The 16570-nt window shown below is 41.4% G+C and overlaps 1 protein-coding gene across 2 annotated transcripts in view; it reads right to left on the bottom strand.

The window, feature by feature from the left end:
• LOC125310583 overlaps positions 1-10383 on the bottom strand; it is a 29797-nt gene extending 19414 nt beyond the window's left edge. The window contains exon 1 of one of the 2 annotated variants that reach the window (XM_048268142.1): positions 10304-10383. In XM_048268142.1, coding sequence (XP_048124099.1) covers positions 10304-10347 — 44 coding nt within the window. In that variant the 5' untranslated portion in view covers positions 10348-10383. The remainder of the gene's footprint in view (positions 1-10303) is intronic. The other variant, XM_048268143.1, reaches the window with a different exon arrangement.
• Positions 10384-16570: the final 6187 nt, after the last annotated feature.

The following is a 16570-nucleotide window of genomic DNA, read 5'->3' as shown; positions in this document are numbered from 1 at the left end:
TCAAGTCCATAATTTGCACCAAGCCTTCCAGGCTCCCAACCCTTTACTGTGTCCAGTGAACTTGATTCCTTCATTTCACTGAACTTTCTTTTCCTAATGGGTGCTGATGGAGAGATGGGATGGCTGGCTTTAATCCCACAGGGGGATGAATTAGCAACAGTTTCCAGTCCATGTGGCTTTGCTGGCTGGTGAGCTGTATGAGCAGAGTCCTTCCTGGAAACCTTTTGATGAATGGATGACCAACGGCTTAGTTTTGGATGATTGTATTCCTTTTGCAGGTGTTGCTGGGGCTTCTGAACTTCATTTCCCTTCCTTCTATCTATAAGGGGATTAGTTGGCTCTTTTCCAGTTGTCTTTGTTAAGTGGTCATCTTGTTTTCTTTTTTTACTGCTTGTCTTGGCTTGTTTTAACACATCTTTTATGGAGGTAAAGGACGGTATTTCTTCTTCTCCATCAAGTATGGCAATCAGTTCTTGATTTGATGTTTGACTCAGATCTCTGGTCATCTGACAAGTTGGGCCCAAGTTCACCTCAGAATCATCATCTTCACTGTCAAGACAAATGGGAGAAGACAGATGGGAGAAGACAGAGCAACAGTCATGTACACCGTCATCAGAGTCTTTGCAGAATTCCTCTGACAATTCCTTTACCTCATCCATTGACAGCACCGTTATCTTCATTGACAGTGCGGGATCAGCTGGACTCTTAAGACGGGCTGAATGCTCATCAAGAATAATAGGTAAGGGGGAGTCTTTCTGCGGAGAACTCACAAGGTCCCGATACAAATTGTCTAAATCCACCTTCTTTATTTCATTCACAGATGGCAATTTTATGGACAGTATGGAATCATCTGGGCTATTGGGAAAGTCCTTGTTTGGTGTTTCTACCTCTTCAGAGAGATTTTCTGACAATCTGCAACCATCTTCAGGAAAAACCTCATTTTGATCCTGTGAGTTCACAGAATCGTCTGGTACCAACTTCATCTCAGAATAATTAACATCAACGCAGGTTGAAGGTGCTGCAACACCACACGCACTATCAGAGTCTTTGTATGTTTGTTTTGGAAGAGGCTTTAACTCATTTGGTGGCAGCAGTATTATCTTAGTTGGCAACATGGGGTCATCTGAAGTCTTAGAGCAGTCTTGATCAGACTCATATGACTGGTCATCAATGATAATAGTTGATGATGGGTGATCTTCTGGTTTAGAACTGATAAGGTCCTGGCCTAAATGTTTGCCCAAGTTCTGGAGGTTATTGAGCAAGCTTCTCTCAAGTGACTTTTCATGGCAATTTTCTGGAAATGACCCATCTGCCAATTCTTTGTCAATATCCAATGAGTTATCACTTATGTTTCTCCATGATGACATATCTACTTTGGTAGCAGAATCAAAATCAAAACAATTTGTGAGAATGTGGCCCTTTTGCTGAAGCTGATTTAAATCCTCGACCTTTATGGAATCAAATATCTTCTTGTCTTCCTCTGTGTCAAACTCTGCAGCTTCCTTCAATATATTTGCAAATGTACCTCCTTGTTCTGCCTCAATGTAGTTGTGATAGCTGCCATCCCAATACAGATCAAGTATACTAGGTGCAAAATCTAGTTCATTCTTGTTCATGCTGCTTTCATCTTTTTTTGTTTCTTCTCCTTTTGGGTCCAGGCTTGCCACCAATTTTTGCAACATTTCCAGTCTGAAAGTCACTATAGGCACATCAAAGAGAACATCAGGTTGGTTTAATTCTTCATTGTTTTTGTTCTTGGGAGTATCTTTGTTCTCAGGGGACAGGTTGATCACAGAGTCTAAGTTTGGGCAGACTGCAGACAATGTGCTTGAACAGATTGCTGACTCCGTACTTGGGTAGAGTACAAACTCTTGGTGTGTTGTGCCTTGACCACCTGTGAAATAATCTTTAGGACAACTGCCATCTTCTGATGATTTTACATTTGTTGACAACTTCCTCATAGCTAAACAGTCAGTGTCTAATGCCGTTATTGCCTCTTCTGTTACTTCTTCAACAGCAAGGGGCTGAATGTCTTTAATTAGCAATGGGAGGTCATCACCACATTTCAGTGGAACGTCTTCACATGTCTTCAATTTGCCACCATCTGCAAGCGGCTTTAATGCATGGCCTTTGGTACTCAACACACCATTCATTTGAATATATTGCTGATGCTTGCTGTGGTGGGTCATTGTCATTATTGTCTTCATTTTATGAGAGATGATCCGCACAACCTGGTATAGGCATGATCGGCAGCATTTATTGACAACAGGCATTTGAACATGACCTTGTTTGCAAAACTGCTGCATATTCTGCCTTTCACATAAGGCATGCCAAATTGCATAGAGCTGGTATTTTAAGCAACAGATATTGGTAGCCGGAAAAAGAAGTAGATATTGAAGTACACCTTGACAGCTAGGGTGTTCTAACTGTAATGTCTGGGGCTGGGCTGGGAGAGATGATCTGTTGACATTAAGATTTTTAACAGTGGCCTGAAGTTGGCCACTTAACATTTGTAATCCTCTGTTTAGCATGACTGTGCCATTCCCATTACTTTGTGAGTGGTTCTGTAAATGCCAGCCATGTGTTGATTCTGGTTGAAGTTGGGGTGTACTGTGTCTCAAGTAGGTTAGTGGGCTGTTCCTTGGATGCCAGTCCTGTGATGTTCTTGAAGAGGGTATGTGTGTCGGTTGTACCACAGCTCCCTGGTGTGACTGTACTATTTGGGAATTCTGAGAACCGCCCAGTGGCATGCTACATCCAGAGAAACTGTTGCAAGGACCCGAAGTTGGGGCTGAGGCTGAATGTTCAAGTGGACACAGATGATTCTGATTGGGTAAAGATGTCCCATGACATCCATTTCCATGGTAACTACTATGTGGGGAGCATGTTTCATGCTGCAAAGAATGGTGATGCTGACTGGATCCGAAATTGGCATGCTGGTTTAAATTGGAACTTGGGATTTGGCTTCCATTTAGCTGTGGGTTTTCAACAGACAGCCCATAGTAGTTGCGGTTCATAGAACAGTCGTAGTGGTTTTGATATTGTTGAGTTTCTTGGTAGGACTGAGGATGCATGATGAGTGCCGAGCACTGGCAGGTCTAAAAGGAAAGTGAAAAAGTCTTATGTTTTACACTCTTATATTTCCTTTTGCGCATCCCCATTATATTTTGCACAAAGAGTCAACACAAGAGTCAACACAAGACCTCCTCCCAAAACAGTGCACTACACTAGACACACATCTATATCTGCACACATCTGTATATCCGACTCTTTCTTATTGCAAAGTCATTAATATCCCATTTCTGCTTCCCAAGGTTCCCAGTTCCCCAATCTCGTCCATGGGTATCATCTCAGTCAGCTGCATGAGGGCAACTCAAGAACATCTCCCAGTTTTTCCAATTTGGAGGAAGGGTGTTATCTTTTCCCGCTCTTTTCCACAGGCCCACCAGAGGTTCACAAGTGGAATGCCCTGTGTGAACTACCAACATCCAACCATTATAATATGCATGGACGGATTATGAACTTTCGGGCCCCTGGGCCTAGATGTATTAAGGGCCCCCCACTAATTGTCGCATATGTGGGAGGGGGGGGTTGGGGGTTTGTTTGATGTGATTTCCTGTATTCCTGTATTCTGGTGCATTTTGGGGATGGCCAATACTTTAATTCAATCAGATTCATAGCCTACATCCTGATTTGTTGATATTGAGGCAGTGATTCCATGCAATGGCTTGGGCTTCAGGGCCCCCTGACCCCTTGGGCCCCTGGGCCTGGTAGGCCTGTGCAGTAATCCATCCCTGATAATATGACCTTGTTTCTATCCTTTCCAGCACTCAGCATGCTATTTTTGCTCACATGTTTTTTTTTCACACTGTCTTTCAAAGGAGTCCACCTTTCCTTTGACCACGGTCACAGATTGGTCTTTGGGGGTGTAGTATTCAAACTTTTCGAACCTTTCTTCATGGTCCATATTAGTCGCTTGTTCCGTTATCTGCTGTGTATGGGATGCATGAATTTGCCTGTTTAACCTGTATTTGCTTCTTTGCTTCAGGCTTTGCGTTCGCTGCTGCTCATCATGATCAGGCACTTAAAGGGGCTGTTACCAAACTCTCCATGCTATTCCCCTTATTCCTCTATCTCCCAAGGTGCCAGAATCACTAGTGATTAACTTCCGTGTATACTCCACCCATTGCAGCTATACATTGTCATTTGTCCAGTCCACTTTTATTTTCCTTTCTTTCTGCCTTTGTCCTTGCCTCTGCCATTTCGCCTTAAACATTTGACGTTTGAACATTCAACAATTTAGTCAGATAATTTTTCCATGAGCCAGCAAGTAGTTTTTAAGGGCATGCACTCAATCCTGCGGTCATCAACTTCAGACTGCCCTTCTTTCACTGTTTTATCTAGCTTATCAGAATAGTTGTATGACATCTTCAATCAGCAAATAATTTCAATGCATTCATGTGGTTGTTTTCACCGAGTGCAGATGGTATGTTGTTATCAAGGGGAAATGACATCATGATGTAATAGAGAATTGTGGTTTATGTCAACGCTATTTCTGCTTCACTAATCTATAGGGGTTGTAGTTTTTGTCCAAGATTAATGATCACACTTGTCCTGTTGATTACTTTTCCACTGATACAGATACACCGTATTAACAAATGGTATTTACATGTCTAAAGACCAGTGTGCTAGTCAGCAGTTACATGCCACAAACACACGAGTGAATTTCCAGCAGGATCAACCATCTTGAAGACAAAGAAAACTAACATGCACCTCACCTGCAGAATCAGTGATTTGAGGAAGTTTTATTTACAGTATGTAGCACCTTTCTCAAACTCAAGGTTGCTTTAAACACACTGCTTCAAATATAGGGGAAAAAATGCATCTAAACACAATTGGATTGACCTAACTAATCAGAGCAATGAAATAGTCTACCATGAGACGTGTAGAAAGAACAGCCAAAACATCATTCTCAACAAATGCCTTAAATCACCGTTTTCCGTTCTGTTGTATTTTTATATAAAGCGATTTGATTGGTCGGCCGATTATCATACGGACATAGAAGCACTTCAATGGAGCAATGCCAGACCAAATTTCCCGACCTCAAATTTTGTAAAAATAAAAAAAACTTAACCTGACAGGGTTCGAAAAATTCGGACAGGGCATGTCAGGTTGAGTGGGACAGGGCCAAAGTTAAAGGCAAGTAAGTACATTTTCAAGCTGTTAGTTAAACTTTTTGTCTTGTGCCTACTCTAGTGCCCTCGGGTTACAGTTGAGATCACTAGTCCAGTATGTGTTTGCCTAAGACTCTCTCTGGCAGAATCAAGTTCCTTATCCTTGCTTGTGTCTGGTGTGATCTGATCCTAAAATGAGCTGGCCAGCTCCTAAAGGATCCTGATGCCCTGTAGTGTACAGAGAACAGTCTTTTATTACATTTTATGTCGGCTCTGGTGTACAGGACTCTCTTTCCTATATACACATCTGAGATCACTACTCCTGTGTGTCATCAGTGTCTTTAGCAGTAATGTGGAGTGTGTAAGCAGTAATTCTATAGACCCTGCTTTAACATAGGCTAACACATAAAAATGTTTCCCTGGAAATGAAATTGAGCCAAGAACTGATGCATATGCATGACTGTCAGCCAGGGTGTGCAAAAATGAAGCGATTATGCATGTGAAGCGATGTGAAACTACAGTCTTATTAAAATAATTATTGATTGTGTTGTTATTATCTTTTTTTTTCCTTTCCTCACACTGTTACCTACATTGAACTAAAAATATTTAATGTTTTAGCAGAAAATAGTCCTAATGAATTATTCTTAATATTACAACTAGATGAAATTCTTGCTGATGTCACATATAGCTAATACAGCGGGGAAAATAAGTATTGAACACGTCAAAAAATTTTTTCAGTAAGTATACTTCCAATGTATTTGCATGAAATTTTCACCAGACCTGAGTATTAACTCAGTTAATCCACCCATATAAAAAAATCCAAACATTAAAGTCCATAGGTAGAGTTATGTGTAATAAAGTGGAATCACACAGGAAAAAAAGTATTGAACACACCTGCTGAAATTTCTTAAATACTTTGTGGAAAAGCCTTTTGTAATGACGGCTTCAAGGCATTTCCTGTATGACGAAACTATTCAGTCACAGTATTCTGGTGTGAGTTTGGCCCATTCTTTTAAACAGATAGTCCTTTAATATTGAAGATTCCAGGGGTCCATCTTGTGAATCCTGATCTTTAGTTAACTTCCAAAACTGTTCAATTGGATTGAAGTCAGGGCCTTGATTTAATTTCTCTGAAACCAATTGAGATCTTCCTTTGCTGAATGGTTTGGATCATTGTCCTACTGGAAGGTCTAGCCATGTCTCATCCTCATCATCCTGGTGGATGGAAAGAATCTCCCAAAATGACTCCATTCATCATTCCTTCAACTGTATGAAGTCTGCTAGTATCATGAGATGAAAAACAGCCCACACCATGATGCCACCACCTCCAAACCTCACTATTGGTAGGGTATTTTTAGGGTGATACACAGTGCCATTTCTCCTCCAAATATGGTGTGTAGTATGACATCCGAAAAGTTTAATTTTGCTCTTGCCTGACCAGAATACATTCTCTCAGTATTTCATATGATTGTCCAAATGTTATGTAGCAAACTTTCAACAAGCTTTGACATGTTTTTTCTTCAGCAATAGAGTCATGCGGGATGAGCGTGCATAGAGGCCATGGCGGTGGAGTGCATTACCTATGATTTTCTCTGTAACAATTGTACCTGCTGCCTCCAAGTCTTTCTGGAGCTTTCTCCAAGTGGTCCTTGGCTCTTGGGCTACTCTTCTGACTTCCTGATCAGAAATCTTGCAAGGAGATCCTGTGCATGGCCAGTTGATGATGCAGTGATGTTCCTTCTACTTGCAGATAATGGCTACAATACTGCTTGCTGGATAATTCTGAAGTTTTGAAGTGCATCTGTAACCAGTCCCATTGATATGTTTTGCAACAATAAGGTTGCAAAGGTCTTGGGAGAGCTCTTTGCTTTTACCCATCATGAAATGTTTCTTGTGTGACACCTTGGTAACAAAACACCTTTTTATAGCCTACCAGTATGTACTAACCCAGCTTATATTAATTTGCACAGATAGGAGGGATAATTTCTCTAACTAGTTTGTTCCTTGCCTTTGTGTACTGCTTTTTCTTAGCGTGTTCAATACCTTTTCCCTGTGCCATTCCACTTTTTTACTCATAACTCTACTCTTCTTAATGTTTGGATTTTTATATGTGTGGATTACCAAAGTTAATACTAATGTCCGGTGAAAATTTCATGCGAAGAGGCTCACTGGAAGTATACTTACTGAAAAAAATGTTGACATGTTCAATACTTATTTTCCCCGCTGTATATAGCTGTGGTGTATATAACTGAATGGCCAAATACATTCTTCTCCATCATGTTTTAGGAAAGATTTAAGAATTCTTTTGTTAGAGTTATAGGATCAGAAGACCTCCATCTTTCACTATAAGGCTTGTATTTTGTGCATTTGGCAAAAGCCCCAGACAGCAGTGGAGTGGTAATCGGGATTCCTTATTTGTATAAAGTTGTTTGCGGGTTTGTTGTTTCTGGTAGCCTGGATCTCAGCCCCTCCCTTACACTTTCTGCTGCCGCTCCTCTAGTTGGCCTGGCCGGTAATAACGTAGAAATGAGATGGTTGACCTATGCTTACTGAAGATTTTAGATGAGTGACCGCGGTAGTAGTCTTACGTAGCTTTTTTGCTAGGCCCAGCAAAGGCTGGCAATGTATTCCACTGGTTGGTGCACAAGCAAATGTTCAGATTGGTTGTCTGTTTGTCATTTTTTACACGGATTTCACTGGAGCAGCTCTTGCACATAACTGAGGTACCCTATAACTTAGCTGTCCACTTTCATCAGGCCATATACAGTATATATAATATGCGGTGTAACTATACTGATACTGATGTCATTATATGTAGAACATTATAAATGTATTTATGTATCTAGACATATGGCAATTGGAGTTAACTATACATACTATACTGTACACATAGCCCAACCCTACTAGAAAGTAAGTCCTTAAACGGTCAACTTACCTGCGGTCTCCTCTGTAGGCTTACACCTCTGTTGCAAGAAGTTTGAATTTATCGATAACACCAATAACACGAAAATAACTAGATGTTCTTTTAAAGCAGTGGTCACCAACTTTTTGAGCCCAAGATCCCTAACCTCGGCCCAGAACAAAGACAAGACCTACTGTGGTGGAAAATTCCATCCTCCTAGACTTTGCAGTAACTAGCACTCTGGAACCAATCAACCTCTTGAAACACCAATCAGCACTGCACTGGAATCGAGTATTGGAAGGAGACCACACAGACAGAGTTCTCGAGACTGTTGATCCTTTCTTCACCGTTTTGCAATGAAAACACAATCCAAACAATGTCTGAACTGAGCTGTCAAGCAATAGGGTGAAGGCAATGTTACCAGCTGGTACCCTCACTGAGATCGATCTGACTCTCTGCTGGCTGTGCTCTGCCTTATATACACTTTGGTGGTCCCAGGAGCGCCCCTCCTTGGGATGTCACGAAAACGCTGCTCAGCCAATCAGCACTCAGGGGGCGTTGTACAATGGTGGAAACCACATCCCCTTTCTGCATTAAAATATGTGCTCACGTCTTTGCCATATTGCAACTGCTTGCGTGTCAGGTACTTTTATGTTATTGTGTTCTTCCTCTGGCAGTTTTCTCAGAAACGCTTGACGTGGAAAATTAACCACTTCCTGAACCTTCAATCCAATAAGCACTGTGATGTCAAAGACCCGCAGGAGACCACCAAAGACGAGAGATGCTGAAGAATGTTATTCCTTTATTCGCAGTATTGCAGTGAGAATACAATCCAAACAGCATCAGGACTGAACTGTCAGGCAATAGAGCGATGAGTGGCAGCTGCCACCCCGATGAGATCTGATCTGAGTGTGCCTGAGCTCTCTCTTTTATGCTCTCAAGGGGCCTGGGAGGCGTTCCTCTCCCCAGGAACGTCACCAGGCCCCTTTTAGCCAATCAGAACATTTTGGGACCTGAGATATTGGTGGAAACTCCTCCTCATATAAACATTAAAAAATGTGTGTTGCTAGGCAGAATACATGTGTCCAGGTTCTATGTGTAATCTGTTGCCAGGCAGGGTACGTTTTGATTTGGTTCTATGTGTCACTTCAACTTTGGTTTCTCTTCCTCTCTCTGGAAGGTCCCTGCCTTTCCTCTTTTGCTAGCCCCTTCTATTTCTGCCCTTCTGGTAAGCACCTTTCTCTCCCAGGCCCTGTCTTGTTTACTCCCACTCTTAGCCTTTGACAGTCCAGTCTCATGACTTCCAGTAAATGTTGTCTTCCTCAATAAACCAGTACACACAAGTATTATTATTATCATCATGTCCAGGCATGTCTAGATAAAATCACCACATGTCCAGACATATCACCACATGTCCAGACATGTCCAGACAAAATCACCACACAGCCTACAAATAGGGTCCCAACGTGACATAAATCTCCGCTGGTGGAATTCCCTCTTTTGGCTGCATAATACGTCTTCACCCACACACACACAAACACGCACACATGCATAACCACAAAAGCGTGCGCGCGCACACACAGGAATAATAGCCTACACAAAAGTTTGCTGAGGGGTGGAGTAGGAGCGGAACTGGTACAGGACTGAGCGGCGGTCATATTTTGTAGCCTACCACTATGCGGTAGTAAATCTAGTTGTTGTAGATATTGAATGATTTTATGAACAGTCTAATCGGTGGAAAAAATGTACGCTCAGTGCGTAGCATAATTACAGCTGCTGGCGCCATTATTGTAGGCTAGGCTACCTTTGTTATTGCGTCAGTCTGGGTTTTTTGTACTTTCCAACATTAATAATGAAACTTATAAGCCTAGAAACTTCATAAAAGGAAAAATCACAACTGCCTGATGGGTCAAACAGATGATTTACAAGAAACAGCATTAACTCTTACCACATCGTTTCAAAAGTGCAGCGATCATGTAAACGAATATTTTAAACGCAGTTGTTTGCTTAATTCCAAAGAAATAGCCTAGACGTAGCCTACATGCCGGATTAGCGATTGTATTTGCGTGCCTGTGTGTTAAGGACATTGGAAATGGGCTTCAATGGCATCTTGGCCAGACAGACCGGCAAAGCAAATCCCAAATTTGTCAAACTTTAGTATTTCCGTACGAGAACCCTAATGAGTTCATTAATTAAATTTAATTATAAATGAAACTAGGCTACTTACGCGGCGCGACTCCTCCAGCATTTGACTTCTCTCCCACATGACATACAGCTCCTTAAATGCGGTCACTGCGAAGTTCACGGCTATACTCTGCACAGCCCAGCCCAGATATATGCCCGCCCACCGTCTTTCCGTAATTTACAGCATCAAATATGCGAGGTCACGAGATTATTTTTTGTTGGATTTTATAAAACAAAGGAAAAAAACAAAATACTCTCTGATAATCAGACTGCAATTGAATTATTAATTCATAATACTTATTAATTAACCCATTAAATCCATTTGGCTGCATCTGAGCAGAGTGCAGCAATCTTTTCTCTTAAAAGGGCCATTTTTTAAATCAGAAATACAAATAAATCTGTCTGAGGCCGCAAAGATATCGGAACCATTTAAAAGAAATCAGTTTAAACATCTCTATTAGGCTATCTTTATTAGCTTCAGGCACATGTCATAGCCTACACGCCATACTCTTCTGCAGGTACAGTATGATATTACCACTAACTGTTAATGTGTTGGGACAGCTTGAAGCTTAACGACTATATGAAATTGTTAGAAATATTTCATAACTTCCATTTTTAGAGAAAGCCAGGGAGCCATAGAGGAGCTAAAGGGCCACATTTGGCCCTCGGGCAGCAGGTTGAAAACAAAAAAATGAACGCACGCAAGAATGCTTATAGAGCAATGATGAATGAATGAAATGCCCACCATTCCATGAAGAAAGTGTAACGTTATGGAAATGAGCCTAATTAGGCTTATAATTGCTTAAAGGATTGAACGAGAGAGTTTATTTATACAGTTTATTATCACGTAGGAATGGATAAAATGTTGAAGGTTGCCAAATAATACTGTCCAGAACAGCAAGGCCTCACTATCACACGGAAACACAGAGCATCAGACACTTCAATCTCAAAACTGAAGAGTACACGTGAAACCTCACCAAATTCACACTAGAGGCTAGCTTTAGGCAAGTGCCAGACCATTCAAAACAACCAACCCCTTCAAAACAAGATAGAATTCTATGTTTAGTAGAATTCCGTGTTCATTTTGGGGCTATAATGAGGGTTCGGTGCTATGTATGTATAAAGAATGTGTGAGGCAGAAGACAATGACACAAGGAATCAGTGACAAAAGGAATGTAACGACACAGTCTTTTATTGACAACTGACATCCAATCTCAATATTAACTGTTGAATATAAAATGTTTGCTTTAGTTAAAGTAGTGAGGCTGATATGTTTACAGTATATACTCAAATACAATCTGGCTTTATGAAAAATCGGAAAAATCGTCATATAGACTGATATTTGACCTCCTAGATTATGCAGATGCAGGCCTTTATATGCCTATAAACCCTATACACATATAGGGTCTTTTACACAATCTAACATACATTTCTCATGCAACCCCTTAAGGCTAACTTCAACATCACCTTCTGCACAAACTAAAAATGTGTATTAAAAGCCTGAGTTTCATACATGCAGGGTGCAGACTCTGTAATGTTTATGGTAAAATCTTGTCATTATTTGAATGAAAACAGTTTAGCATTACATTCTATGTCAATGCAAAAAGCAGTTAATCTGGAAGTTAATGTGCTATATAAATTGTATTATAAACTGGAATATTAATAATCTTTAAGTAAGCAAGCAAGTTAGTTTGAAGCTCAAGTTAGTTTGAATGACTACATTTTGTTGAATGTGTGTGTGTCTTTATCCATGTACATATGGATGTTGTGTGTGTGTGTGTGTTTGTGAGTGTGTGAGTAACAACAACTTTCGTATGAACTTCAACAATTAACATCAACAATATTCAGGGATGGATTACTGCACGGGCCTACCGGGCCCAGGGGTCAGGGGGCCCTGAAGCCCAAGCCTTTGCATGGAATCATTGCCTCAATATCAACAAATCAGGATGTAGGCTATGAATCTGATTGAATTTAGTATTGGCCATCCCCAAAATGCACCAGAATACAGGAAATCACATCAAAAAAATTAAAAAAAATTCTGGGGGAGGACCCCTAAACCCCCCCTTCATATACGAAAATTAGTGGGGGGCCCTTAATACATCTGGGCCCAGGGGCCCGAAAGTTCATAATCCGCCCATGAGAATATTATATATAATATACAGTACAACAGCTTTTTCTAAGGCAACAGGTTTTCACAGTTTTTAAGTAAAGTGAACTAATCACAATTTACAGTGTAGCTTTTTTCTCATCCTCACCCACTTGACGAGAGAGTGTAAAGAAAGACAAAAGGGCTTCATTCTTCAGGCAGCAAAAAAAAACGTACATACACTTTGTCAGCACCACATCGCAGAGATACTCTCAGATCCCTCCGTTTTACCTTTCATACAGTTAGTGACGATCTCTTGACACGTTTTCCAATCGTAAGATCAAAGTCATGACGGTGTTGTCGGGAGGAGCCCCCTCGATCTGTTCCGTCACAGTAGACTAGGCCTACAGACTCAGTGGAGGTAAGAATGGGTCTCGGCCTTTTCCTTGCGGGAGCGTTTGACAAGCGTTCGTCAGGTTCAGAAATCCTGTTTTTAAGGAGTGAGTACTTTGCTAGACGTTCCCGCAGCAGCATCCACATCAATAATAAGCACCTCTTCCCAGGGCCGGAGTGGGGCCACTTTTCAGCCCGGGAGTTTCAGGCCCAAGACCGGCCCACGTTTTCCATAGTGGTGGAAATTGGATAAATGAAGCAACATTTCAGCTCTTACTATCCTGTAGTTTTTATTAGTAGCCTACCATGGTTCAACAAATGTGTAAAGGTTATATTAATTCACTTCAACTGAGAAGTTAATGTGGTGATTTTATCTGGACACATCTGGACATGGGGTGACTTTGTCTGGACATGTCTAGGCATGTTATTAATAATGCTTAAGTCATGAGACTGGACGGCCAAAGGCTAAGAGTGGAGGTAAACATTTACTGGAAGTCATGAGACTGGACGGTCAAAGGCTAAGAGTGGAAGTAAACAAGACAGGGCCTGGGAGAGAAAGATGTTTTACCAGTGGACATGTCTGGACATGTCCGGGCATGATAATACACATAGAACCTGGATACATGAATTCTGCCTGACAACACACATTTTTTAATGTTTATATGAGGAGGAGTTTCCACCAATATCTCAGGTCCCAAAACGATCTGATTGGCTAGAAGGGGCCTGGTGACGTTCCTGGGGATAGGAACGCCTCCCAGGCCCCTGAGAGCATAAAAGAGAGAGCTCAGGCACATTCAGATCAGATCTCATCGGGGTAGCAGCTGCCACTCATCTCTCTATTGCCTGACGGTCCAGTCCTGACGCTGTTTGGATTGTATTATCACTGCAATACGGTGAATAAAGGATCAACAGTCTTCAGCATCTCTCGTCCTGGTGTTATCCTTCGGGTCTTTTGACATCAGAGTGCTAGTTGGATTGGAGGTTTTGGAAAGTGGATAGTTTTTCCACGACATTAACAAAAAATATTCCACTATTCCACAAGTTAACAAAAACAGAAAGAAAGAAAGCCTTTGAAATGTAGCCTATCCCAGGACCGGGGGGTAGCCTATCCCAGAACGTGGGTAATCGGGAGAATTCCCGGTGGGCCGCTTCACTTTTGGGCCGGTTGAGGAAAAAAATATTGACATTTGTCACATTAGTCTAACTTCTCTTAAAGTAGGCTACACGTTCTGCATTCTGTGCATGGCACCGTTGCCTCTGCATGGGTTGTAGGCCTAGCCTACCTACCGATCTGTGTAGGCCTATGCGGTAAAAATTGTAGCCTCTGAGCAGCAGATCAACCAGTCGACCGCTGAAAATGATGAGCCCTAAATAAGTGATGAGGAGGCCATGACTACAGGGACAAGTAGAGAGGATAAATTAAAGTTATTTAATGTAAGAAAGAGCCAAATATGTATGCTACATGATGAAGCTATATGCCTTGTTTGCTTAGAAGACGGTGTAGTAAAGGAGTAGGCTAAATCACCAAACAACAATATAGCCTACCCATACAAAAAACATGTAGCCTAAACATTAGTTCAATATGCCTCTTTGTGGAAGCGTGGGATAGGCCAGGGCCGGAGTGGGGCCACTTTTCAGCCCGGGAGTTTCAGGCCCAAGACCGGCCCACTTTTTTAGTGGCGGTAGAAATTTGATAAATAAGGCAACATTTCAGCTCTTACTATCCTGTATAATTTTTATTATAGGCTACCAATATTCCACTATTCCACAAGGATAGGTTGATAAGTTAACAAAAACAGGAAGGAAGAAATGAAGCATTTGAAATGTATCCCATAATTCTACTAAGAGGCATATTGAACTAGGCCTACTGTATTGTTTACATGCTTTTTCTACATGGGTCAGCTATCATGTTGTTGTTTGGTGATTTTCTCCTTTACTACACCCACTTCTGAGCAAACAATTATATATAGGTTGATCTGTCATAGCCTACTGTTCTTTCTTACATAAAACAACTTTAAATCATATGGTTAACTCTATTAACCTTTCTACTTGTCCCTGTAGTCATAGCTAATTTCGGGCTCATCATTTTCAGCTGGGGACTGCTGATCTGCTGCTTAGAGGCTACTTTTGTTTTCGGCCTAGGCTACTGCATGCACAGATCAAGCTTGAGTTTTGTTATCAATATTTGCATAATATTTGCAAAGTCTATGAATCGCCATATTGGATGATACAAAAAGGCTAATATTTTAATTAATTGAATATGTTGCTTGCGAATAGGTTGACAACGCTACAACGTCCAGTATTTAGCCCAATAATTACGACGCTATAGATATATATACATGGCTATCTCTTTACCAGTTGCCACTATTATGTCTGTCTTCTTCTTCAAAAAAAAATCTGGAAGCTTGGCATATTTGGCGCTTATCACTACGGTAGGGCCGGCCCGACTGGTATCTGAGAAAACTGTTTAGAAAAGACGGGCTATATGGACCCAACCAATTAACTCTTCTTGGGAGGGGAGAACAACCCATGCAGAGGCTGCGGTGTTAGGCATAGAATGCGAACGTGTGTAGCCAATTTTAAGAGAAAATAGATTAACGTGGCAAATGTCAATATTTTCCCCCGACCGGCCCAGAAGTGAAGCGGCCCACCGGGAATGCTCCCGATTACCCACTCCGGGCCTGTTGTACAGTATTTATATTGGTGGAAACCATCTTCCCATCATACATAAAAATATATATGCAAAACGGTGTTGCCTTGGATTTTTCTGGTTCTCTCCAGTTTAGGCTACTGTAAGAGGACTTTTTTTTATCTTGTTTACTTCATAGCAGACAAGTGTCTATACGTGTCCTTGCTCTGTTTCCACCAGCTGATACCATCACCTCTCCCTTGACCATCTAAAGATGTCTTCTTCTGGTGTTTACAGTACTTTCCCGCACCCAACTCTTGACGGCTGGTCTGGTCTGCTCAAGATGTGTATTCACCTTGAGACGCTCACAATAAGTGCAGTAATATTAAAAATGTACCATCCTTTGAATCATAAAAAAACACCACATGAATGTTCCCATAAGCTCATAGTGCCAAATGTGCTCCTGGTTGGAGAATCACACATGTGCTAACCCAGATAGCAAACATACACTGGGACGGAACTGGGCCACACCTACCACAACGTCCGGCACGGATCTGCATAATGGACCTGATCCGGCGTCCAAACGCACATCGGTCCAAAATTGGCCTGGATCCGTTTGACGGATCTGGTACCAATAAGGGCTAAGACTGGCCCAGTTCCGTATGGTAGTCTGTGTTACTGACGTGTTCCAGATCTGTTTATCATATGCAATACGGGTCCGCTTATTGTGTGTGGTACGGACCCGTTTATCAGACATCAGCTGGCTTTATTTGACATGTGAAATGTGATTGGTAATTAGGGCTAATTCACATTTACACATTTTACACTACACATTTGCTAACAGGTTCGTTATAGGTTCACCCAGGCTAAAGTTCGTAACGTTTTCCCAACAGCTCAACTGATAAACATAAGCTAGGCTACAAACACAAGGGGGGTAAAAAAACTTTACACATAAGTGTCTTATTATTTTTTTTATTCAACAACCTGCCTGTAGAAGTGCCATCCCAGACAAAGTTTAAGTCGTGTTAATTCCACTGTTCCCATCGATATTCAGGCTGTCTTCCTCAGTCATCTCCATGGTCAATCTGAAACAACACAAAATAAACATTAGCCATTTATTCCTTTTTGCAAATAGCCTAAGTCACAATTACACTCGTTTTTTATCATCAGTGATCCTGTTAGCGTTATCACTGTTTTGTCCA

The sequence above is a fragment of the Alosa alosa genome, chromosome 17, assembly GCF_017589495.1.
Source record: "Alosa alosa isolate M-15738 ecotype Scorff River chromosome 17, AALO_Geno_1.1, whole genome shotgun sequence".
Lineage (NCBI taxonomy): Eukaryota > Metazoa > Chordata > Actinopteri > Clupeiformes > Clupeidae > Alosa > Alosa alosa.
The sequence above is the reverse complement of the archived record's forward strand: the minus strand, read 5'-3'. Positions and strand labels throughout refer to the sequence as shown.